This window comes from Theobroma cacao, chromosome 2 (genome assembly GCF_000208745.1).
Source record: "Theobroma cacao cultivar B97-61/B2 chromosome 2, Criollo_cocoa_genome_V2, whole genome shotgun sequence".
Classification (NCBI taxonomy): domain Eukaryota; kingdom Viridiplantae; phylum Streptophyta; class Magnoliopsida; order Malvales; family Malvaceae; genus Theobroma; species Theobroma cacao.
The window spans coordinates 12,593,947-12,621,090 of NC_030851.1; the positions used below are offsets into that span (position 1 = coordinate 12,593,947).

Here is a 27,144-nt window from a genome sequence, read left to right on the forward strand (position 1 = left end):
TCAAGTTATCTTTGAAATTCTATAGCATGTATAAATAAAGCCTTCAGCATACTTGTGCAATTTTAACTCAAATGCACCTTTCTCATCTAATATCCTACAAAAAACTATGAGAGAAATCAACAATAACTCTTCTTAAAGTAAATTAAAGCAAAATAAAGTAAAATTGCACTAAAATAACTTAAATTAACTACTCAACATATTGTCTAACTTAAACTAGAAAAACACTTAAAATGCTAAAATTCTAATCTAAAATCTCAAAGATCTAGTTGCTTAAGCCCCCAAAATGTGTCAAAATAACTCTATATAATAGAGTTATTAGGTGTCAAAGAGTGAGGAACATTTCAAGAAAACATGAGATGTCGCTCAATAGCATTTTTAAAATAGAGATTTTTAATGTCAAAGGAATTGATGTCGTGCGACCATTCATTTCTTCTTTCAATATTCGATGCATCTTGGTGGTTGTTGATTATGTGTCGAAGTGGGTGCAAGCCTCAACTTTGCCTATGAATGATGTTAAGGTTGGGTTGAAATTTTTGAAGAACATTTTCACTAGATTCGAAACACTAAGAGCTATGATGAGGATTGGGCCAGTAGACTTAATGATGCACTATGGGTATATAGAACTGCTTATAAAACTCTAATAGATATGTCTCCATATCAATTGGTATTTGAAAAAACGTGTCACCTTTTGGTTAAGTTGGAGCACAGTGCCTTTTAGGCCATCAAGAAGTTAAACTTTAACTTGGAAATGGTTGGTGATAAGAGTTTTCTTCAATTAAATGAGATGGATGAACTCCACTTGGATGCTTATGAAAATACCAAAATTTACAAAGCAAAGATGAAAAGATGGCATGATCAAAATATTGCTGAGCATCATTTCGAGTCAAGTCAGCTTGTGTTGTTGTTTAACTAGCACTTAAAGCTATTTTTAGGAAAGTTGAAATCAAGATGGTCAAGACCCTTTATTGTATAAAAGGTGTTTCCACATGTAGGAGTGGAAATAATAGATGGGTTAACAAATGAAACATTCAAGGTGAATGGGCTACGGTTGAAGCATTATTGGGGAGGTGACATTGATCGTCAATGATCTTCCATCCATCTTTTCGATCCCAAATGAGCTTACAAGAAAGTCCAACTAACAACTATAAGGAGACTGCTTCTTTGTTTTTATTTTATTTAGCATATTTTGATTTTTATGTTTACTTACAATTTCTTTCATAGTTTATGATTTATTCCATGAGCTTAATTTTTCTTTTTCTTTTTTGTTTTGCAAGGCTTCTAATTTAGAAAAAAGAATTTTCAACAATGTTGCAGTGCCAAGGAGGTTAGCCTCATGGCACAACATGATGCTTTGCCTTATAGTAAAACTTGAGGCTAAAGCAAGGCGATGCCCATTCGGGGCCCCCACTTTATAAAGCCACCCCCTCCCTCATCCCTTCCACTTTCTAGGTTTATTTCTCTCTCTACCTCCATATTTTCTCTTTCTAGTGTCCACCCACTCAATGGTACTTCCAAAACTACACAAATTTGGCACCAAATCAGTCCTTTAAAGCAAGCAAATCATCTTCCACTCATTCAACAACCAAACTTTCTGCAAAAAATTCAAATAAGTGATTTAGTTTTTTGCAAATTTTCAACTTTGGTAGATTTAGCCATTGGAGAAGTCCTTATGGTTGTTGATTAGTGGGTTTGTGATTAATTTGAGATTGTAGTATTTGTGCTTGCTTTTAACTGCTTCTACATTGAATATTTGATAGATTGGTTGCTAAAAAGCGATAAATAGTGACAAAATTCTGCACTTGAATAATAATTATGGGAATGGGATTATTTATGCACTAGTTGTTTTGGTGGCATTGTTGTGGATTAATTTAAGAAGTTGTTGCATATTTTGTTGACACTTGAGTATAAACTACTACACATTTGTGGAGTGTTTGATGGCACCCAAGAAGGGAGTTAAAGGTAGTAAATTTGTTTTGATCAGAGTAAATTTGTTTCTACTAAGGCACCACAAGGCATACACAATCCCTTGTGCAAAAGTCCCTATTCTGGAACAAGGCATTGATCTTCATCCTAAGCTGTATGGTTCTGTTCATAGGCTTATCATTGAGTGGCAGTGGGAGAAATTTTGTAAGCAACTTGAGGTAGTTGTGTTACCTGTTGTTTAAGAATTTTATGCCAACATTGTCGAACATGAGAATGGGTAGGTTTTTGTTCGAGGATGTCAGCTACGCTTCGACAATCAGACGATTAATCAATTCTACAACTTACCTGATACTGAAAGTGATGAGTATGGACAATTTTTGGCTACCAATATTGATTTGGATGGAGTTATTGGAGTATTTTGTAATGAGGGTGCAAAGTGGAAATGAATAAAGACGTACCAATGTCTTTTAAAGCTAGTGCCATCAAGAATGATCACAAGCTATGGTATCATTTTTTGACGAAGAGATTACTTCCTGTGAAGCATTTGCGTGATGTGACAAGAGATAGAGTGTGAAATCCCACATTGAGTAAAAGGATAAGTTAGGAAATCCTTAGGTGAACACATAGATTATATGTTTTGAACATCAAACTTAGTTTTAACCTTCAAAAGAATTCAGTGACACTTTTGGTTGTCGATCAATTTTGAAATAAAAATTTTCTAAGTTTAGAAAGGGTCAAAATATGTGATTTTTAAAAAATAATCTTTTAAAAATAAAAATTGACGGTGATAATTCCCTTGATTTTTGGATGACCAAAAATGATTTTTTCATAAATTTTGAAGTACGTTTGTAATGGTGAATGGGAGCCGCAAATTTAATTTCAGTCAAACGTTTTCAATTTTGTTCTTGAAACCAAAATTTAGATTAATATTCTTTTTTATTTTAATTTTTTTGATATTTTTATTGAATCCAAATGGGTGGTTGTTTACTTATTTTCATTAAATATCTTAAGTAAATGGAGAATAAAAATAAGCTGAGTAGGTTTTATAAGCAATCTCTCTCAGAAACTGTATTCTGTTTCAAATGTATCGATACATGTTCATGATGTATCGATACATGTTCATGATGTATCAATACATATGGTCATGTATTGATTCAATTTCTAGAACCAAATGTATCGATGCATGGCCCAAATGCATCAATATATTTCGTCGTTTTTAGAAAAATAAAAAGGGCAAAATTATACTTTGACACTCAAAACTATAAATACCTCATAATTTTCAAGGGTTTTCAACCCTCAACAATTTTTCTAAGGTATTTTGTCAACTCAAACCCTCTCAACTCATTTTTAACTCAACTCTTCATTTTTGATGACTAAATGATTTGCCCTTGAGTTGTTTCGAAAAATGTGATATTTTTAAGCTTTGGAAACATTAAATCTTGATTTCTAGTTTCTGAAAATATGATTTCATAGCACAAATTTTCTATTGGTGATTAAAGCTTAAAGGTTTTGCGATTTTCTTAAGCACCTAAGCTCACGTAAGGTAAGGATGAAAGATTTATGGGTTTCTAAGCATGGGTTTTAAATAAAAAATTAGTTTAGCTAAAAGCGAGTAGTTTCGAAAGTTCTTAGAATGATTATTATGAGATTTTTATCCTAAGAAATGATTATGATAATTGTTATACTATAGGAACACTTGAAAACTCCATGCATATCACCGAAATGAAGTTGTAATTGGAGCTAGGAATCAACTCCCCAATTAGGTAAGTGGATACAACTTTTCAAGCATTTTAATACATAAAGTTAGCATGATTTTTATGGAAATGATTGTTTAAGCATGTTGAAATATTATTTCCATAAAGGGTTTATCAAAGAATTTGAACTACAAGATTTTTATGAAGTTTTCTAGGAAATGTTCAAAGGACTAGATTTGATAATGATTTGTGATAAATGTGACACAATGATTTTCAAAATGTTTACTAATCTACTACGTATGTAAATATGCTACTACATATCAGTTTTCAACAAAAACGGACAAGCCCTTTTATATTTATTGCCCACTCGATTACTCTAGCTTTTGGGCTAGTGTAGGTACGAGATATTTCTATGGTTAAAGTATGAATGTCATTATACACATGTTAGATACAATGTAGCATGATAAGAATGTTCGATGTATGAGTTCCATTTATGAGATTATGACATGTATGTCATGAGATGTACATGTTAAGCATATCATGTACACTATGGGCTAAGCATATGAGTTATTTATGAGATTATGAAATGCATGCCATGAGATGTATGTGTTGAGATAGCCAAATACACTATGGGCTAAGCATGATGATGATTTATAAAAAAAGGTTACATGTTTATAATGCAAACTAAGGATGAAAACAATGCTAAGCTTAAGAGATCTTATAATGATTATGGACAAGGCCAATGTGTGATTCACACAACTATGATGATTGTTCATGCAAGATGAACTAGACGGTATTGAGGACTTTGTCCACTACCCGCCTGAATGGGGTGGAATCACTCGATAGATCATGGATGAGGCCAATGTGCCATTAACAAGAGCGTGCCAGAAACCTGAAAAATAGAGGTTAAACCACTATTCATCAAAATAGGGCGAATCTATTCATAAATGGAATGTTATGATGAATGATTTTAATGAGTTTGAGGAATGATTGAATGAATAATATTTGATGCTTTATGTTTAAATGCTTACTTTATGATTGAAAGATTATTGATAATGTTATTCACACTGTAATGTGGTGATAATGGCTTGGTTAGACAAAACCTTAGCCTAAGGAATGATCCCTCAATGTTAGAAAGACTTATGAATGGTTTAAATTTAGAATATTGCTTAGAAAATAGATTCTGTGCCAAAAATATTGATACATGTGGAGCATCTATCGATACATTTTCAACAAAATACTATAGAAGGTGTTTTGTGTGAAATGTATTAATACATTCTCAAAAGTATCGATATATTTCTTGCATGTATCGGCGCATTCCTTAATGTATCAATAAAATTGTTGTAGAAAAGGATTTCTAAGTGGTTTTAAAAGGTTTTCAAGGATAAATGAGTTCCAATCTTTTAAGCGAAGTTGTTTTCCATGCAATGTTATTTAAAGGATGTTTAAAATGCTATGTTATAACGTCATTATGGTAATAATGTTGAATTTATGAATCATATGTAATTATAATTGCATGGTTATGAAAAACTCTTCCCTTTGGCTTGTCCCCTTCCCCGTATCCACTCACGGAGTCTTTGTGACTCACAAGTTATTGTCCCTCACTATTTTTGTTGTAGATCAATGATCTTGCTAATAGCTAGTGTCATGGAGACGTGATCCGTTCATTCCTCATTAGTAGGTGTCTAGCAGCCTCTTGATGCCTAATGAGTCGGTTCATGTTCTACTAATGAATTTGTCTATGATATGTTTATGTTTAGGGACTATGAACGTGTTTAAATGGATTATGATTATTTATGATGATGTAGCCAAATGTTTGGGCGTATTACATTATGAATGTTATGTTAATTGTATAAAGTGGCTCTCGAGCCCATATGGACAATCAAGGGTGTTGAGACATGTAAACAACATGGTGCACGAAGAACGTGGCACTTTGATGATATATGAAATGTTAGCACTTACACTAATATGTTAAGAAGTTCCATTCATGTGTAATGTTGCGTATGATGGTATGCATGAGTTGATATTGTATACCAATGGATGTTTAAATATGCTTCCACACTGATGAAAATGATGAATGTTAAAAAGGCTTACTTAGGCTTAGCAGGCTATACCCATCTAGGTTCATGCGTCGATCATGTTCCATCATAAAATGGGATGTGATAAAGTTGGTATCAAAGCTCTAGGTTCATAGAGTACTAGGTATTGTTAGCGGAACATTGGAATCATATGAAGGAATCTTATTTTTGTTTTGTGTACCTGAGCACAAATCGAGAATGAGAAACCCCTATATAATTCTTGTTTGTCCACCTATTATATGCTTAAAAGATATGTCTAGTCTTGTTATGAGTTTATAGCATTGAGTCTTACAGTATACGTTGCTTTTGTTTAGGTGAGATATGTCACCTAGGACACGAGCTTATGTTAGAGGTGCGACAAAGCGCGAAGCTCCTTTAGAGACTACTGATAGATCATGTACACCCATTGCTAAAGGTTAAGGCAGACACGACAAGGCCACCAGTTTAGGGAGGACTAATACCCCCACTAGTGCACAAACAGAAGGACAGGGTCTCGAAGTAGTAGTTGAGGGATAAGCTCCCGAGGTAGTAATGACTACAACTAGGGCAATGACTTTAAAAGATTTAGCTGTCAACTTACAAGGAGTCAGTCAGACCATAGAGCTTCTTGCTTAGAAGATCTTGGATCAGAGGCGACAAGGTGATGATCGTCCTACTGTTCAACCATCTCCGAAGTCATAGAGTTAAGGTGACCAGCTACAAGCTAGCATGGTTAGAGTTAGGATTAAGGTTCAACTATCGAAGTTCATGAAGCTAAAACCTCTTACATTTTTTGGATCAGATGCATCACAAGATGCCCAGGATTTCTTAGATGACATTGAGGTCATATGCAATGCTTTGAGTTCCACTGGCACTCGGATGGTGGAGCTAGCTGCATTTAGGCTAGGTAGAGCAGCTTGACAATGGTATGATCAGTTACACAAAGGTAAAGCACCTTGTGCTGCATTGATGCCTTGGCTAGAGTTTAGTATAGCTTTTTTGAAGTGTTTTCTACTTATCATTGTAAGAAAGGTTAGAGCCCATGAATTCGAGATGTTAGTACAAACTTCGGGTCTGACAGTGCTAGAGTACAATATTAAGTTTACTAAGTTGTCCCAGCATGTGCCTTACTTAGTGGCTACCAAGGAGATAATGTCACGACCCGGTACTTTCCTCGAGCCCATGACAACTGTCGCGATGTCTCGATAGACATTCATTATCCTGAATGCCAACCGAAACCTCGCAAGGCTTAATATCAGTTTTCGCACCTCTCCTGTGAGCAATAATTACTAAATATCATATTTTAAAAGATTATAAGCTATTTTCAAATCAAAACAATAATAAAAAAATATTTTCTGTCTCACAAGGGCATTTTGGTCATTTTTTTCAAAAATTTTGAAACCTGCTAAAAATATAATATATAGGGGAAAATACACATTTCATAACTAAAAACAAGTTTTTATATCTAAAACATTCATTTAGGGTGAAATTGTAGCTAATAGAATAAAATAAAAATATTAAATGAAATATTCCATTTTCTTATAAAACAATATTTATAGAACTCTGCGTAAATAATTTTTGTAGCATAAAAGCAAAATAAATCCATACATACAGCAACACAGATAACCAGAGTATGTAATTTAATTTACAATGACGTGTGGGCCCCCGAATGACCAAAGGTAACAAAGGCTGTGGACCTACAATTTCTAAGGAGGCGAGTCCAATAATAACCCTCGACGTAATCAGCTATTTACAGACTGTCCTGATCCTAGAATGAGTGGAAAGGAAGGTGGTGAGTTTATATAAACTCAGTGAATAAACAAACATCATCTAAAATATCTAAAGTCGAGTAAATGGAGACAACTTAAAATAGTTCATCGTTCTATGATTCATAACATTTCAAACTCATTTCAACTAAATAAAATAATTTCATTTCACTCAAATAATCAACATGGCTTATGAATTTCTTAAAAATTTGGCTCGTGCCAAAACTCATTCTCAGGGATACCTTGGCCGGGGCATCCAACCAAGTCTGCCAAGGCTATTAAAGAAAAGTTCATATACACATAAAACACATTTTTACGTTTAAAAGCATAGTCGTTCCTTGGCGTTGGCTGAGTTCACCCTCACGTGGTGGTTTAGCGTGTAGTGAACTCTAAAGCTTTACCTCAGGAGATACCCTCCGCGCCTCACGTACCGAGGTAAAATATAACCGGGTTTACTGTGCCCCTCTCTAATAGACTGGTCTACGAAAACCCACCACTGCAGTGACTAATCAATATCTCACCAAATCAATAAACGTTTCAATAGCATGACATGGCAATTATATTACTACCCAGCCTGTTAAGGCAAAACAAACAGTTCATACAATTTCAACACAATTTCCAATTCAGCCATTCATGCCAATATCACCATAAGCCATTCAATTCAAACCATAAATTTACAACACAATCAAACAGTCTCCAATTACTCAATTTCTAAAATCATCATTTAATTTCAAAATGATTTATAAAACTCATTTCATTTAATCACATTTTACTTATAAAACATAAGGATTTACCATTTAAACTCATTTTTCTATAAAATCACAAAAAAGAATAAAAACTACTTTAGATAATTAAGACGATAATAAGATTACTCACAATATCGAGAGTGGAAGTACTCCTAGTCCCAATCTTCGGGTACAATCTCCTTACCCTTATCGGAAGTTTCACCACCTAAACATAATGCACAATAAGCAATTTATTATATTTGTACTAAACCGTTATAAAACTAATTTAGGCTCTATATGAATGCATGAAATGGGATGCGAAATGTTTGGATTATTATCTAAATATGGTGTTCTACGTAGCTTCAATTATGTATCGAAATAAAATGGTATTGGCCTAATTCGATCTATACACCGGTTAATTGGCCAATACATCCAATTCAACTCCAATTAACTTGATTCCACTTCCAACACTCCAAGTCATCAATTACAAGTTAAATAATATGTAATATCACAAAAATCCATCATCAATATCTTCCTTGTAAAATTCGGCCATTGAAGGTTTAGTGTAGAACATGTAATTTTCATGCTTGATTTTTACACCTTACATCATAAAACAACTAAAAACACCTAAATAGCATGAAATTCATCAAAGTCCATTATCCAATTTCTCTCTTGAAAATTTTAGCCAAGGAGTGTGGGTGAAGGGCATGAAATTTCTTGCTTGTTTTTCATGCTAAACATCACCAAACAACTAAAAACACTAAGATACCTTGAAATCTAACCAAATAAATCATCAAATCTTCTCTCCCTAAATTCGGTCAGCCATGAATCCTTCATGAGATCTTGAATTTTAACCATGGTAATTGAAAAAGAATGCATAGGAAAGGTAGATCACAAGCTAGAATTAAGAAATTTTACCTTTACTTGCTTAATTCCTTGAAATCCAATGAATTTTCTCTTGATTTTCTTCTCTAGGGTTTGTTCTATGCTTTTTCCCTTTTGTTCTTGCCTTGGCCGGCCAAGAGAAATGAGATGGGAGAGTTTTAGTTGTGTTTATAAAGGAAAATATAATAATATTAAAGCTTGACACTTGTCACCATGTGATTGGTCCATACATAAAACTTAATAATTAAGCATTTCTTCTCCACCACATAAAATCCCTCAATTATCCAAAGTATAAAATGAATTTCATGGGTTTGAGTAGTATATATTCATATCACTTAGGTGATCTGATTCGCAATTAGGGTATAGATACGTCTAATTTCATACATAACCAAATTAGAACACGAGCTTAATGAACCTTCTTTAATTGATTACGATAGACATATAGTGACTCAATTAAGTTAGATATTTGAGTAAGCATCTCGATGGAGACTTGTGCATAGGTTTGAATTCTAGGTTAGCAAAATGATCCATGAATGTAAATATTGAGAGAAATAAATATCAGATGAAGTGTTGAATGAACCCATAATCTTAGGTTTTAATCTATTGTTTTTCTCTAGTGGATTTTTAGTCTTCGTTAATTAGTTTAGTTTTATGATTAAATTTAGTTTTAATTAATTGTTTACAAAATTGAGTTACTTGAATAAGATTAATCTGTCATAATTTTGATACTTAGTGAACAATTAAGAGCAAATTTCTGTGGAATACAATTCTGGACTTACTATACTTGTTCGATACGTATACTTACATATACTAAATCCACAACAATCCTATGAAAAAACAGTTGTAAAGGTTATCGCTTGATCCCATTAAAAAGCAAGAATCCTTTTGTGGATTGTGTAAGGGTCATCACTTTATCCTATTAAAGAGCAAGAAACTTTGATAGTGGATTGAAATTCCTTGGTTACCAAGAGAGTGGATGTAGGCATTAAAAAAGTTGAACCACTATAAATTATTTGTGTCTCTTTTTAATTTTCACACTATTATTCATTGCCTATATTTACCTTAGGAAAATAGTTTTATATTGATTTATTGCTTCACATTTAGGAAAATATTTTTCCCTTTATTTTTCATAGCTAGCATTTAAATTTAAGAAAAATATTTTACTTTGGTTTATTATTTTTATACTTAGTGATTTATTGTTGGAAACTTGATTGTGATGCTATAAAACATTTTTGGGTGAAAAAGTTTTGATTTTTATACATAGATTTTAAAAGAGATTTTTAATATATCAATTCACCCTCTCTTGATATATTGTTCATTGAGACTTATACACTAACACTACCCATTTTTGTGTTGATCTTGGATTAGGATTTCCTTCCTCTTTTTTTTAAATGAATTTAAAAAATTATTGGATTAAGATCGATTTAAACCGATTCTTAATCCGTTTGGTTGTTCATTCAAAACTTCTCTTATCATTATCATTATCTCCTTTCCTTTTTTGTTTCAGATTTTTATTTTTTATTATTTATATTTTTTCTTATTTTTTTTAGTTTTTATTTTATTTATTTCTATCATTTAGATAACCCCGAACAAATGGGGTGTCTACATAGAAGATGGGACCTTACTATTTGTGCCATGTAAGCATGTTGTAGCTTGCATATTCATGAACATAAAGAAGTTAAAGCAATATGTAGATAAATACTACACTAAGGAGATATACTTAAAAACATATAAAGTTATGATACATCCAATGCCAAGAAAAAGAGTAAACTTAGACCAATTTGAATCTAGTTGAAGCACCAATTGTGTTTCAACCACCATAAAGGCCTAAAAGGTTAGAAAAAAGGTACCAAATGAGCATAGGAATCCATACAAAGTTTCAAAGGAAAATAGGCTAGTAAAATGTGGTAATTGTCATCAAAAAGGTCACAATGTTAGTGGCTACAAAGCCAAAGTGATAGAGGAAACACTACACCAAAAAAGAATGAGGAAACAAAAAGAGCAAGCACGATTTGCAACAATAGTAAGTTTTATCAAGCTTGTTTGAAAACACTACATCTCTTGACTCTACTGCATATGTTTTATCAAGCTTGTCTTGGCCTTCAAAGATAATGAACACAATTTACTACTAGACTGCTATTAATGTACATCATAATTGCATTATTTTTTTTTTATTTGCATATCTTAGCTTCAAAGATAAAGATGTTGACTTACATGTGGAAGGACTTGGGAAAGAGTCGTAGTTGGGAAGCCTAGTGTTGTATAGGAAAAGAGAGAGCCATCAAGCAACCCACACAACCAAAGAGAAGAGTTACTGTAGTGGCGAAGAGTGCCACCATCCTTGACAAAGGGAACCTAAGAATGCACTGAGGTTCGACAATATCGTATTGCATTAAAGGCAACAACAACAAGAGATGTACAATACTATAAGGTCTAAGAGATACCAAAGTCAATGATGACTAGACGGCCACAACTAACAGCTAGAAGGCCCAAGGCATATGTGCGCAAGCCAAACTCCCACTAGGCCAAAAGGGCGAGGTAATAGTGGACTAGTCCGCAACAAGTGCCCAAGAAGATAACACATGTAGAAAAAGTGTGCATAGAGCAAAAGTGTCAAGACAATGATTACCAAGGGATTAACATGCAATAGGATAGTGTGCAAGGCAAAGGTTCACAAGGTAAAAGCTCACGAAGGTAACATATAAGGAAAGGAAGCCCAAGGTGAATATGCACAAACGAGATTGCTCAAGGCAAAGGCATGTGAGAGGACAGCACATGAAGTAACAATAAACAGCATAGAGGTGACCATCTCCCAACAATGAGGCATTATTGGATTGAGTGGGGAAAATGTCATAACCTTATTAGGCTAGCAACCTAGATAAGCCAATAGCCCATGTAAGCCAGTCGATTAGCCTAACCGCTTTCCACACCAAAGGGTAGAATTGTTCGCACAACCTTTTTAAAAGTCTTATCAATATTGAACTCTTTAATCGGCTTATGTATTTTAAATTTAAATGTAAATAAGATGAACAGTCAAATTTGAAAGTCATTTTTAATTCACACAACCTTAATGTATAATAGAAATGCCACATACTCATGCCTTATGTCTTCCATCACATGGACTTTCATCAACTCAAGATGGTTTACTTTAGGATTTTTATCCTTCTCATCTTGTTTGTGACTTCATCTTGATTGCAACCATCTTCTTTTATTTAAGGATGATTACCAAAGATTGTTGAGAGACATCTTCTCTTTATTATGCTTTAGAGTTTTCTTAGTGTCTTTTAATGACGGGAGAAGTATGTCAATTATAAAAGACACCACACTAACTTTATCTATTTCAATATCATATATGAATATAACAAAGTCCTTCTTTCCAACCAACATATGTTTACTATGCATATTACATACAATATCATTCATATCAAGTAAGAAAAGAAAACTTATCTTATAATCCAATGTAGAACCATTCTGCCACAAACAAATCCGATCCATAGATTTTTCTTTGTCAACATCAAATTGATCTAACATTTGCTAATGAATAAAGTTTTTTCCTTCAAAGCTATCTAACTTGACAATGTTTGTAGCCATATCTTTTAGTGAGGTCATTTCAAATTTTGACACAACGAAAATAAGTCTTAAAATTGTTAGTGCAAATGGAGTTTAGATGGAATTCAAGGAACCAACAAAATTGACTACAAGACAAGCCTATCAATAGACGTTATCTTTAAGACTTATGTCACCTTCAACATTCAGTATGCAAAAGGGGAATTATGCAAATAAATTTAAGGATACAATAAAGCCAACATCTAACTTCATCTTTACATTTTATGAAAGTAGACCAATAGATATGCCCGAGGGTTTAAAAAAATTTTTGACCTTAAAGCTTACTTTCTGTAGCAAGTAGACTATAAGGAAATTGAATTCCCTTTATAGATGATAGGAACTCACACTCCTATTACTCTTGATTTTTTTTACTTTTATCTTATTTGTTTTTTGATATATTAAAATCGTTGGCAGCAAGTTCTTTATATAAGCTTGTAAGTGTCTCTTCTCAACAACACAATCATTTCATCAAAGCACCTTTTTATCTTAAAAATACCTTTACATTTTGCAAAACACGATGCTTAGATAAATGTATTATTTTAATAATTACCTTATGAAACGATAACCATTCATTCTATAAGATATAATCTTTCAATTATAATTTGAAAAGATAACTTTTCATATCTAACCTTTTAACGATGGTATTTTTCAATCATCTCATAATTTTTAGATTTAGAGGTGTTTTTCTAACATGTCATTTTTTCAAGAGACATAACTATTCATATGAAAGACCCACCTATAATTCAATAATTATACAATGTAAGATAACCTTTTTATTTTGAAAATATTTACGGTAACACTTGAAAATAGAATCACATAAATCATCGGTTCCCTCTTTGTTGTGTAGAAATGGATACAAATTGTTAACACAAACATGATTAGAATTCTTACATGCCAGGAGAAAAATGGCAGTTGTTTCCATGATGAGATGGAGCTTTTCTTGCTGTTCTTCATTGTTTTCTTCTCCTCCATTCACTTCTAGGCTTTCGTCCTTTATTCTTTTTTTCTTTTTTCCTTTTGATCCCTGCTTTTATTTAATCTGTTCAAATGAATCTGGGTTGTTTGTTGCCATTTTCGTGAGTTCAAAAGAATGGTTCGGATCTCGTGTTGACATGTCACCTGGGGAATTGATATCACGCACAAATTCTATTTTCATTGCGATTGTACAATGATCGAATCTCAGCCATCCACAGTATGGGGGCTTATTTGGGAACTATGTAGAGCTCGCAAGGATCCCACACTAATGGATACTGTAGTTGATGTTTTTTATAATTGTGTACGGTTAATATGGTTCTCTCAACTTCTAGTTCTCCCAAAATCCATCCTTCTAGCTTGGCGGAGTTCTATAACAATATAAAATCAACAATTACAGGATTGGGCCTTTCACGTAATGTGTGGAGAAATGACAAAAAAGGCTTGGTCCAAGTTCAAAAAGTCGTCAGTTTATTTCTCCATGACCCTTTTTGCCTGCCCCTTCGAGTCTAAAGCAGGACATGGTAGTGCTACATATTTTATTTTCTACCAATTTATTGATCCCGGGACTTGTAAAAATGTTTGTGGTGGGAAAGTAGTACCCAGTTATTGGTACTCGGCGTTGACTCCACTATCCTGCTAACAATTATATTTTCTTGTAGTTTCGAGAGGATTATTTAGGGAGCTCCCAACTTCAACTTCCTTTCCAATATATTTGTTATCTTACAGTTTGCAACTGTATTTCCAGATTAACAATATTCAGCTTATGTAACCAACAGATGACTATAATTATGAAAATTAATAGCGTTATTGATCCTAATGGCAAAATAAAACAGCTGCTGTGGTACTGCTGATTGTCGGAAGTCCAAGCTTTGGCATTATGGTAATCAGATTAATCACCCCTCTCACTGCTCTATCATTATTTTATTTACTACTTTTAATATATCTTTAATTATTATGCATGTGTATAGCATTCACCAATAATTATGAAATTCATATTTGTAAAACGGTGATTAAAAATTAATTAACCGGAAAATGAAAAAGGCTGCCCGACCTCTTGGGCCGTGAATAGGCAAAGTTCGGAGTTGAATAATTACACTATAACATTGTATAAAATCTGGTATAATAAAATGAAATAATTTGACTATAGTGCTGTGCACCCTGCTGGATTGATCTGAAATGCTCACGTAACGTGATAGTAGTAGTTGTTGTAAGTCTGTGCAAACCGCATCTTTGCTTGTATTGTCTTTACTGTCCTGATGCCCTTATCATTTTCCTGTTTCTCTTACTGTTATCCTTGTCTAAAATCGGGCAATTGATAAGATCGTTTCTAACAGGAAACGGGAATTGGTGAGTTAATGGTTTTGCCTCGTCTCCTCTTAAATCATTTAATTAAAATAGTTTAGTCTGTGATTTCCGCTTCCTGGCCTTTTAAACAGTTTGGCACAATCATTGTAATTTGTAAGTAAAACATGCCCTTTGCCACCTGATTCAGAAGAACATTCACACCAATGTTCAACGCTTACCAATGGCGATAATTTTGTGCTTTTAAATGCTAATTAAATAATAGAAAAAGATAACAACGTTTTTGATTTCTTCCCATGTCATAAATCAGTCTGTCTGCCACTAAACTCCCATGGTTTTACAAACCCGTAGTTCAGGTGGGTAACCAAAGAAAGAAAAGTGAAAACAAGATGATGCTTAAGAAATAAGAAAACCCAGTCCCTGTCTATAGCTTATCTGACATTACCTCTCTTTTTATTTTCTTTCTTCTTTTTTGTTTCCTTTTCCGTTTTGTTGTCCCTGTATAAGATTAATCAAAGCTAATCAAACCATAACATCACTTCATTTATACGATTCTCGTATTCGAAAGGGGAGTTGTAGCCAGCACCAACCTAAGGCAGAGGGGCCCCGAATGTGTTTGTACGGTATGGTATGGATGATTCCCAAGCAGTGGCCTTGAGGGCAGAGATGATGGAATCATCCATCAAACCTCCAAATCTCCTCACAGCTGCATATTCGTGCTGCGGGGTGTGCTTCAGCTGAGTGGGGAGGGAGAAGGGGTTCTTTGGCATTTTTGGGGCATGCAATAGTGAACAACGGAGGACAAATAACGGGAGATGAGGTCCAGTGGGTGGATGTATAGTTACCAGAACTGGTGCTGTCCTATTAATTTTTTTCACTGCTTGATCATTGTTGCCCTGAATGTAAGCAAATGGGGTGCCAATGAAAACAAAAACGACTGTTGAGGAGGGTTAATGCTAAAGAAGCAAAAGAGAATGGATTTAATATTTTGGAGTGCTGAAAAATAGGTCATTTGACTCGATGGGTTGTTCCATCAATCGATTGAAGAGTATCTTTAAAGCCTATAAAATGCATTGTTTGTGGCAAATGATTAGTTCTTTAACTGTTCAAAAAGCAATCATATTTGGTCTTATTATACATTTACTACTATTAGATTAGAGTCCTTCATGTGACTTCTACCCACATTCTAAAGATCAATGGAGGGTTCAGATTTAAACCTATTAAAACATTACTATGCCGCCAAAAAAAAAAAGTGATGGCCGATGGGCACACCCTTTACCTCAGCTATAATATTTAAAGCAATAAAATACACCCTTTTTTTTGGTATAAACAATAAAATACACTTAATTACACACTACCTAAACCATATAAGAAGAGAGAGAGCGAAAGGGTCAAGATATATTCAAAAAATTGCTTACATGTTAAAGCCTTTGGCAAACAGCATCTTTGTAGGAGGCAGAGCCGACTGTGGAAGGAGCAACCTATGTAGCCTTTGCATAACTTGTAATCTCAAACTCTGTTTAGCTTTGAATGACTTCTTTGTCCGGAGCGCATTCAAGGTGCCCACAGTTGACAGGCTTTTCATAGCCCTTCCCCTCCAATTGCTCTACCGTTGACACAGTAAAGACCAACAAAACAAACCCAAACTTGTTCATTTGCCTCCGACTTTGGCTCTGTATTTCTATCGACAAATGAACATTCTGTGCCATATACAGGCCCGGGGGGAGGGGGGGGGGGGGGTGGGGCGCATTCGAAGCTACTTGTGGTTCATATTTTCTAGCTTCCATCTTTATTCTAATGGCTACATGAATGGCAAAGTTGCATGTTCTTCTTCCTCCTTTTTCTATTTTTGTCAAAGATGCCACTTTTCTGTAAGTTTGTGGGCACTTTCTTTGATACAACATGTTCATGAACATATTAAAAAGGTCTCAACATGTTTATATTGTGTACAAATGAGTAATTAATGTACAACATTAATTATAGTAATAATACAAATCAATCTTGGCACCTAACTTGTGAAAATGAAGTTTTTGAAACTTTCTTTTTTAAAAGCCAAAAACCCTAAACAAAACCCACTTCTATTTTTTAGTTTGTTGGAGGCAGAAATCAATACAACGATTTCAAATAAAAGAGAAGTTAACCTTACTCTTCAAAACCAAACACTACAAACAATTACCTTTCTCGAATAAAAAAGTAAGAGCTTGTCAATACTATATAATTTTTTATTTGAAAGATGATTTTATTAGTTTTAGGGACTCATATGCCATTCCAAATCTCTTACTTATTGCAATAGACTGTTTATGACATAATGATTGGTCCGGGCACTAACTATATAATTTATTGACTAGAATACATTCGAAAGCCTAGACCTCAATTCATACTTATGTTTATTAGCATTGTGTTAAGAAATGTATTTAAGCTCAATTGCATTTTTGTGTGATAGTTAGGGATCTTCAAATAGCTAGCACCAAGACTGCATTTTTTATTTAATATTGTGAATAAGAAGAGAGGATCAAGGTTTGAACTCAAATTTCTATAACTAATACTACTATCTAATTTGCATTAAACATCTACATTAGGTTTCTTATGAACTAACATAACCTACGTCTGCTTTTACTAATAGATCACGTATCTTATTTTACGTATAAAAATTTTAAAATGAATTTATCCTTTTTCATTGCTACAACAAAAGTATATAACAATTCAATGTTCAATGTTTTGCTTGAAAATTAGAAATGCATGTGTCGTGTACGAAAAACCAAAATGGAACAATTACCATAGGCTTCATTAATCATCCTTCACAATGCTTTTTCTATAGAAAGAGTAAACATTTCATGAATCAAAGCTTTTCTTACTCCATTTTTGAGGGTGGTAGGTGTCTTTGTGATTGGACATCAACTGTTAAATGCTGACATCTCACCAAAAATCATTCCTTTTTTGTTTTAAAAAACCAATTTGGATGGCATTTTGTAATCCTTTTAATTTGAATTCTTAACATAATAGGGGGGTATGGCAGAAGGGAGGCTTGTTGATTTTCCTTGCCAATATACTGGGATGGAATTAATCTCCCACGATGCTTTACTTGCAAAAATGAGCAAAAGAAATCTCGGCAAGAGTCAAAACCTAACCATTTTGATGTCCAAATTGAAGTGGCTATGAATGAGAAAAGCCAGCACGTTTTATTAAATACAACAATCAAAATCTTGAGAAAGAGACTATATATTAATTAATTCAGATATTGCAATGTGGATAATCTTTTTTTGAGTAAGAACCCCAAATACACAAATTTGGGTCCTTGTGCCTTATACCCCATACCAATCTTGTTTTCAACGTATCCATATTTGAAGTTTGAACTTCTTTTTATTATAATTCATATTTAACATTTTTCTTATATAAAATACTAGGTAGTATTAGTATTTGTCTTTTTAGTACAACTTACTTTAATTTAATTATACCAATTACGTGAAATGCTTCTAAAGTGGAAGTCATGGTAACCCAATGAGGCACTTCAACTCCACGTGCGGTGAAGCTTTGAATTATAAAGGGCGAGAACTAAAATGTGTCAATTCGAGATGTGCACACAAAGTTTGCAACATTTCCAAAAGTAAATTGATTTTGGTTTTTGATGTTTAGACCAATCTTCCATGGAACGTGGAACTTGCAGTCCACCTGACCAAACCACTTAGGAATTTGTTTTTGGTTTGGTTATTTCAACATGGCTATCAATTGCAGCAATCAGATCAAGTTCGAATTTCATAACCGATTCAAAAAAGTCCAATCCAAAATACTATCAGTATTACAGATCTTATTAATTAATGGGGCGTGGGAAACATCACTAACCCATTAATTGCTTTTAGTATTAGAAACCATAATTAGAAGATAATTCTAGTGTTTTTAAGGACGATGCATGCTGTCCCACAAGCCATGAAAATAGAAACTGCAACTGCCCATTATCAAGTTTTAAGGAGACCCGACAGTCAAATCAAACAGCACATGAAATTAGCATAATTAACCTAGCTCACTGAAATAGTAATTAATTACAATAATCAAGAGAAACAAAGGAATTATGATCACTTACCCTTCTTAATTAATACCCTTTTCTTTTTCCTATAAACAGTTTCTACCTTTTGGGTTTAAACGTATACTCTATGTCATGTAATTGCTTGTCTTGTTTGCAGCTAGAAAAGGAGGATAGAATAAACCAAATTGGTAAGTATACAATTAAATTTGTCATTCTTTTTGTTTTTGTTGTTGTTCCTAGATATACTAAGACCTTAGATTACGAACAACCCAAAAACCTTTGAAATTTTTCAAGAACTACCAACATCAATTCAAAGAAAGGAATATTTTGAAGAGGCCATGCAGAAAGGGTCTTGCTCAAAGTAGTATTTTATTTATCCAAGGAGACTTTAGTACAAGTAGAAAGGCTAGGCAACAGGTGTAGTGGGGGGAGGGGAGGTAGCCAGCCCCTCCGTATCGTCTAAGAGCACCATAAATGGGCGGGCCGCTTTGGTCCCCACTGTGTCACGTAGAGAATGTGACTTGGTACTAACCCTCTAATCTCAACCCTCAGCCCCCCCGATGCCACATGTGCTTCCAAAATCCTCCTTTGTAAGCTTATGCTTTTTAATTTTAAAAAGGAAGAAATTTTATATTTCTTAATATGTTTCTTGATTGAAACTTAAGGACTAATGATTCGATTAGGGAGAGGCTATTGAAAACGGATGCTATGCTGATATCAATATTATACTTTTTTAAAGGGAGGGGACGTTGCTACTCGTACCCTTTGATTAATTCTTTCTCCAGACACCAAACAACATAAGATAAAAGAAAAAAGGAAGAAGAAGAAGAAAAGTGGCTTTAATGGAGGGGGCCATCCATTAGGATTAGCCATTAAGCGAGGAAGATTAGGGCAAAATTATTCAATTAAGATAAGAGTGGGATTAGCCATCCATCCACAGCAAACAAAATTTTTCTTCAGTGGTAGGACAGGGGTAGGGTGCCCTTATCACCCAACAAACAAAATTCGTATGATTCATTCAAATAAGCAAAGAGAAAAGAAAAAAGGGGTTAAAATACATGTAGACGTCTTGACTGACTAAAGATTAGGGGGGGGCAAAATACATGGAAACAAATAGACATGAAAAAGATATGAGGTGAGGAATAAGGTGGCCCAAAAAACGCGTTTAATGCCATATTCTACGCCAAGAAAATGACCTTTGTTTAGTTTGTTGTGAGATATGAGGGTGGCCTTTAAAGATTTGCCTGTCCAAAACAACAACATTACTAACCCTTAGCTAAGAAAGAAGATTTTCCCAATCAAATCTCTCCTCCATTCTATTTAGCATATATATATATATATTTCTTTATTTATTATTAAACACAATTAGACTCATTACCTCTAATCAATTATTCCCAATTAAACCTTCATTTGGGTTGAAGGGTCAATAGCTGAATAGTTAGTAAAAAAAGAAACAAACTCAGCCCTCTCTAACACCCCCTCCACCCCCCCTCTCCCTCTCCTTTTTCTCTCCTTTCCTCCCCTTCCTCTCTCTCTCTCTCTCTCTCTCTAGGTCTCTTAAAATTTATGAGACGACTCTCTCCTTTAAACGGCGTAACGGACTTTTCTCAAACAAACTCCGTTACTTCACAACCACCAGTTAACTCTCACTGTCACGTGCATTTTCGAATTAAAAAAAAATAGGAAAAAAAATTATCAAATCCTTCGATTTTTATGGCCTTGGAGCAGTTAAGCTTGGCTGCCACTCCAGACCCAGTTGACGGCCAAACAGACGCCGTCAACGCCGCCACTAACGGCGTCGAATCCCGTCCAGCGTCTGTTGATGGCGGTGATGACGTCAGTAAAGCTCCCAGGCTTCCTCGATGGACGAGGCAGGAAATTCTCGTACTCATACAAGGGAAAAGAGTCGCCGAGAACCGAGTCCGCCGTGGACGGGCCGCGGGCCTGGCTTTCGGTTCGGGACAAGTGGAGCCCAAGTGGGCCTCGGTTTCTTCTTACTGTAAGAGGCACGGCGTGAACCGGGGACCGGTGCAGTGTCGGAAAAGGTGGAGCAATTTGGCGGGTGATTTTAAGAAGATCAAGGAATGGGAAAATAACATAAGGGAAGAAACTGACTCATTTTGGGTTATGAGGAACGATTTAAGGAGGGAGAGGAAGTTGCCGGGGTTCTTCGATAAGGAAGTTTATGATATTCTCGACGGCGGCACCACCGGAGTCCCGGGTTCGGCCACGGCTCCCGGTTTGGCTCTGGCTTTAGCTCCAACTCCCGTGGCGCAGGACGTGGCGGAGGATGCCGAGGCTGTTTTTGATAGTGGAAGGAGCGCGGCAGCAGAGGATGGTCTTTTTTCGGACTTTGAGCAGGATGATGCTGCTGGGAGCCCGGAAAAGGTGGAGCCGGCGGTGGCGGCTGCTGCTGGAAAGGCGGTTCCAGCTCCTATGCCTATTTCAGGTAATCTGGGAATAGTGAAAAGAGTCGTGAAACTTTTCAATTCGTATTACTATATTATATATATATATATTATATATATATAGTATATATACATATATATATATGGTTATTTACAATGAATTGCTAATTAGTAATTAACATTGAATCAAAGCCTTTAATTCTGTTTGTGATTTTGTTTTAATACCATGATAATTTGATTGGGACTCTAATTGGTTGATAAAGAAAAAGGAAGTTTGTTTTTCGGTGGAGGTGTGTGTTTGGGCAATGTTGGCAACTTATTTTTTAGCCTTTTTCTTTTTTGTAGGAATATTTATTCTTTTATCATAAGGCCGTCGCTGCTTTCTTTTTTGTATTTGTTTGGACATTTTCCTTTTCCTCTGGATCTTCCACCGAAATCGAGGGAAAGGGTATGATTGGTCGACTTAATGCTGATATGGGTTTTGTTTTCTTACTGTAATGCTCACAGAGAAGCAGTACCAGCCACAGCCAGCTCTTCAAGGGAATCAGAGTCAAGGTAATACAATCAACTCTTCTACCTTTTTCTCAATTAATGTGCTGTTTTCAGGTTTTGTCTCTGTTGTTAGTACTAAGACGTTTTCAATATCAGGAATTGCTAAACTCTGGTATCATAATGTTGGTTCTAACATATTCTAAGTCAGAATGTGGGAAAGTTTTGTCCAATTAGCTGATTGTTGTAGTCAATGAAGGAAGAAAACTAAAAAATGACCAGTCACTTTGATGATTCCTTGACTAATCACTTAATAAGAGTTACTTCAAGTTTTAGAGCTTTTCTGAATATATCTTGTCATGTCTCAATTGCGTTGTGTATAATTGCCATGTTCGAGATTCAACCATGTGTTAGTGAAATATGCCTCTTTTGTTTTAGAAGAGACCAAGTGGAAACAACACCTTCAATTCAACACTTATGGTAAAAGATTTAAACCAGTTTAGACAAAAATTGACTAGGGCCATTAAAAAATATTGCACGAGAAGTGATTTATATGTCATTTTTATTGTCTCTAAACCAGAAGGGGCTTAAAAATGCAGTGCAAGTAGTGAATGGCAAAACGTATCCTTTTCATATTAATAATTTTGCCCTCAGGTACAACAAATGAGAAACCTCCAAATTCAAGCTTGAATCCCGAGATAGGTTCTGTCTCTCAAGAAGCGAGGAAGAGGAAAAGGATGGGAATGGATGGAGATGAGGAAATGAGCAGTATGCAATGTCACCTGATCGACGTCTTGGAAAGGAATGGTAAAATGCTGGTGGCTCAACTGGAAGCTCAAAACACCAACTTCCAACAGGATAGGGAGCAACGGAAAGACCATGCTGATAACTTAGTTGCTGTTCTTAACAAGCTTGCAGACGCTTTAGGGAGAATAGCTGATAAGTTATAGCTGGGGGCAGTCAGAATACGTTGTACATAGACAAGTACTGCACGATAGATGGTAGCTCAAGTTTGAAGAATTTATGAATCAAATCTTGATCAGGAAGATACTTTCTTATATGCATTTTTCATTTTATTTTTACCCTAAATATTCTTATTTACTTTCTACCATACACCCATAAATAAGTTGAGAATTTTGAGGCCCATACAGCATTTTCTACTTCTTTTCTGTTATACATCTCTTTCTCCCAGTGAGATTATATGAATTTTTTCCCTTCTACTATTATTGTACAGGCTATTATTTATTTACAGAGCAACATGAACTAGTCATATTACTTTCTCTGCCTTCTCATTTCAACATTTTGACCTTTCGAGGCATTGTCCTTTGTTTTTATCTATTACCTGTACAAGTGTTGCATGCAAGACTTCGGCTAAGTTATGTATTAATTATCACAACGCGGCAGCCCGCAGCTTGGTATGGGATTAATGGCCCACCAAGATTTCTTTAACTCTGGCGCAGGACTCAGGACACAGTTCCTTATCACATATGCGATCAGCGCCAAACTTGATCCTGTTACATAAATCTGCAAGTATGCCTCGTGGGCCCAAGCAAATGCCAAATAAAGAGATTCTTGAGATTCAAGAATGAAGAAAATTATCAATATATATATATATATATATATATATATATATATNTGTTAAAATTCTTTTGTTATAGTTATTAATGTAAAATAAATATGAGATTTTGATATAATATATAAATTAAATACATAAATTAAAAAAAAGTCACGTTTTCAAAAGAAATCATAAATTTTAATTAAATATAATATATATATATATATATATATATATATATATATATTCAAAAGAAGATTATCATTTAACATTTGGAATGCTTATACATTAGGTTACCATCATTGTGCAATCCTGTATTATAAAAGAACACACAACTCAGGGAGAAACGGTCGTAAGCACCTTAAGCAAACTCTTCAACAGTTAAGAGCAGTTCCACATCATACACTGGAGTCATCAGACTGTAATTTTAATCGATAAATGTGACCACATTTTTGGACAACAGCAGTACTATCTGCTCTGAACTTGTTTCTGGTTCATCATCTTTTGTTGCACCAACTTCATATTGCTGGGTTGCACCTGCTGCGATGCCCACATGGAGCCTTGTTGAGTGGCGATGCGAAATATAAAGAGTCTCAAGAATGAAGAGAAGATATTCATTTAACATTTGGAATGCTTCTACACTAACTTTCCATCATTCTGTAAAAGAGCTGTGGTTGTGAGAACACAACTCGGGAGAAACAGTCAAAAGCACCTTAAGACATTTCAGAAGCAAATTCTTGGAACAGTTAGGAGCTGCTCAACATTATACATCAGATTCATCTGACCGTGATTTTACTCGATAGCTGCGAATGCATTTTTGAACAACAGCAGCAGTATCAGCTGCACTTGTTTCTGATTCATCATCTTCTGTTGCACCAGCTTTATAATGCTGGGTTGCACCTGCTGCAATGCCCACAGGGAGCCTTGTTAGGTGCAATGACTTCTTACTTTCATCTTCCTGCTTAACCTCACCCCTACAGCTTCCTGGTTGAACATTGCCTGATTTTCTCTTTGCGATAAAAGTCACTGACTTTGGAACATCACAGGGTACATCATCCAGCTTAGGTTTTGTCTTTCGAACAAGCTTAAGGAAGTCCATACAAGCTTGAGCATTGGATTCTTCATCAACTTCACTTGATGAATCAAAACTGTAACGTTTATACCTAGAAAAATTTATATAATCTCGAACTGCACAAGCATTTTCAGCTGGTAAAGATCCACAAGCTGAATCTTGGGAACTCATTGGGAAGGTGCCAGTAGGATCATCATCAAACTTTATAGATGAGTCTTCCAAATCATTTTTACAAGCAGGGTCAAACCTGACACGCTTTTGTGGCTTGAAACCTACACAGTTGTCTTTCCTTTTCAATATAGACCTCAATTGGCAACCATTATTGGATACCTCAACATTTAATTCTCTAATTTCAGCATTACACCCATTATGATTATTGAGCTTCCAAGCTTCTTCATCATCTTCTTTCAGTCTGATTCTTGCCGCCATGCGATTAGCAGGGACCGCCTTTTTACTGGTACGATTTAATGCACTATGAAGCACATTCTGAGAATTCAAGTAAGACCCATGGTCAGCAATGTCACTCATATAAAGGCGTTCACCAGCATTTTCTCTACCTGAGGCCACTTTGTCATATTCATCTTCCTCTTCCTATATCAAATAGTAAACAAACATCAGCTCTACTGTAAATAGATTAAAAGGAAAAGGAAGAGGTGGGGAAATAAACATGGACACTCAGTAAACAAAACATGCAATAGCCTCATTGACAAATAACGAGGAACACAGTCTCTCTCCTAGTTACCAAGCTTAAGTGGTGGACCTAGTACCAGAGTCATTTAATACCTTTGAACTTAACATGTACAGTTAATTGATATTCAGGGAGCACATTTACCCAACCACAACATGAAGCAATCAAACAAATTAATACATGATAAAATCACTGAAGTCAGCTTCAATCAGGCTGTATTACTAGCTGATTAGACACGAAGTAGAAGTACTCACACTAAGAAGTTCGAACCATCCTCATAAACTACTTTAGTGCCTTAAATTAGTACATTTTCCGGATGCACCTAATGGCCTCCTTCAATATAATACGGCAGAGGGCCAAGGCTGAAGGTTTGCATTCATCCCAATATAAGGGTTCTTTACCGAAATTCACCCGATTCATTCACAATGCTTACAACTTGTGTGAACATTATTAAGTAGAAGTTTCTCAATCTGTCAAGAATTCAACAAGTATATATTGATTTCACGGTACATCTAATGTCAACCTAATGTCCCAACTATGAAAAAGAGTATTAAACTTTGACGATGCCTCAATGCCGGGCCAAGAAGCTTCTTAGACCACTCATCAAAGTATCAGCTTGAAAATTCAACTTACCCTATAATCAAAATATCTGAAACGAAATCACCATAGAGCCCTCCGTAAATTAAAGAAATAAGAAGAAACAAATACAATATTTAAAAAAAAAACGAAATTATAACATACCTCATTGTCGAGAGTGGAATCCATTCCTATAAAAGATCTGATCTCCCATTCATCTCCACCACCGTCGATTCTTCTACTACGCGACTGACTCGAATCTCCATCATCCTCGTCATCATCATCGTTATCGAGATCATCCTCCAGTTCTTTACGCGATAACCTCCCGCTCCTATACCTCCTTTCCTCCTGCAAGAACTCACGAAACGACGACGAACACAACACCTCCTCTCGATCGGCGGCGGAATCTCGCCTCCATTCTCTCCTCTCGACCTCGTCGTCGGTGACAGACCAGAGAGGGGGCCGCTGCTGTTGAAGAGGTGAAGATTGAGATGATTGGAGCGATCCGAAGATTTTGTCCACTCGGGTGTTGAAACTATCGTCCATGGGAGCTGTTGGCTATGGAGGATTTCCGGTGGGGGCTTTTCGGTTTTTTGGTGTTTTAAAAAGGAGGCAAAGCACCGCCTCTGCGGAGTGATTTTTTTATTATTTTGTCTGGGGCGTTGTGGTAAATTTAAATTTTGGGCCGGCCCAGAGAGACTGAGCCGTTTTTTATTTGACTGAACCAACCCAATCCCGATGGGGTGGGAGATTGAATATTAGTTCACCGCTGAATTCCTAAAGTGGAGTGATTAGATTTATTCTCCCAAATCCCAATTCTCCTTTGTGAGTGTTCACAAATCCGGTGAGGTTTAGGTCAGATTTATCCGCTCTCTTATTTTTTAAATGTAAAATCCGAATTTGGCCTGTTGGTTTATTTAATTATTAATTTTATGATTAAAATAAATAAAAATATTATTTTTATTTTAATTTTTTAAATATATTTTTAAGATTAAAATTAAATAAAACTATATTATTCATAAATAAATTAATACAAATGGGTTGAGTGAGATTCTGATCTAAAAATTTATATAGAAATTCATCTCAAATCAAATCCAACCTACAGGTCAAGATAAAAAACCCACCTTTTGGCACACTACTTGTAATTTATCTTAAAGAATAAATTAGGATGCTTGTCTTCTTTGTTGAGAATCTTATTGAAGCATTATTATAATTTTTACTTTTCTTGTTTTACCTATTTTTTATTACATGTGAAAAAAAGTGATTCATTCCCTTATTTTTTTTACTTGTTCAAATAAATAGTAATAGTATTTGATGATTTAATGTAACTTGAATCATTTGTGAGGTTTGAAATGAATGAAAGGTGAGAGAGTTAATTTCTATATAAGAAAATAACTTGACC

General features: G+C 35.0%; 2 protein-coding genes, 1 long non-coding RNA gene and 1 pseudogene across 3 annotated transcripts; 1 reads left to right on the forward strand and 3 right to left on the reverse strand.

Annotated features, from left to right (window-relative positions):
* Positions 7,857 to 9,123, reverse strand: LOC108660913. Its single transcript, XR_001926623.1, has 3 exons — positions 9,084 to 9,123; positions 8,317 to 8,391; positions 7,857 to 7,945 (listed from the first exon to the last, which is right to left on the reverse strand). It is a non-coding gene; the product is annotated as an uncharacterized LOC108660913 (long non-coding RNA).
* On the reverse strand, positions 15,410 to 16,623 carry LOC18608841 (annotated as a pseudogene).
* LOC18608842 (trihelix transcription factor ASR3) lies at positions 20,461 to 23,131 on the forward strand. Its single transcript, XM_018115309.1, has 3 exons — positions 20,461 to 21,403; positions 21,870 to 21,917; positions 22,506 to 23,131. The coding sequence occupies exons 1-3, from the start codon at positions 20,668 to 20,670 to the stop codon at positions 22,799 to 22,801; spliced, it is 1,080 nt and encodes a 359-aa protein (XP_017970798.1). The 5' UTR covers positions 20,461 to 20,667; the 3' UTR covers positions 22,802 to 23,131.
* On the reverse strand, positions 23,649 to 26,369 carry LOC18608843. Its single transcript, XM_007043737.2, has 2 exons — positions 25,908 to 26,369; positions 23,649 to 25,069 (listed from the first exon to the last, which is right to left on the reverse strand). Exons 1-2 carry the CDS (start codon positions 26,286 to 26,288, stop codon positions 24,170 to 24,172), a joined length of 1,281 nt encoding a protein of 426 aa, XP_007043799.2. The 5' UTR covers positions 26,289 to 26,369; the 3' UTR covers positions 23,649 to 24,169.

Coding starts and splice junctions, on each gene's coding strand:
- LOC18608843 (XM_007043737.2), bottom strand. CDS start 26,288: ATGGACGATAGTTTCAACACCCGAGTGGACAAAATCTTCGGATCGCTC. Junction 25,070..25,907: donor ATTCCACTCTCGACAATGAG/GTATGTTATAAT, acceptor TATTTGATATAG/GAAGAGGAAGATGAATATGA.
- LOC18608842 (XM_018115309.1), top strand. CDS start 20,668: ATGGCCTTGGAGCAGTTAAGCTTGGCTGCCACTCCAGACCCAGTTGAC. Junction 21,404..21,869: donor AGCTCCTATGCCTATTTCAG/GTAATCTGGGAA, acceptor TAATGCTCACAG/AGAAGCAGTACCAGCCACAG. Junction 21,918..22,505: donor TCAAGGGAATCAGAGTCAAG/GTAATACAATCA, acceptor TTTTGCCCTCAG/GTACAACAAATGAGAAACCT.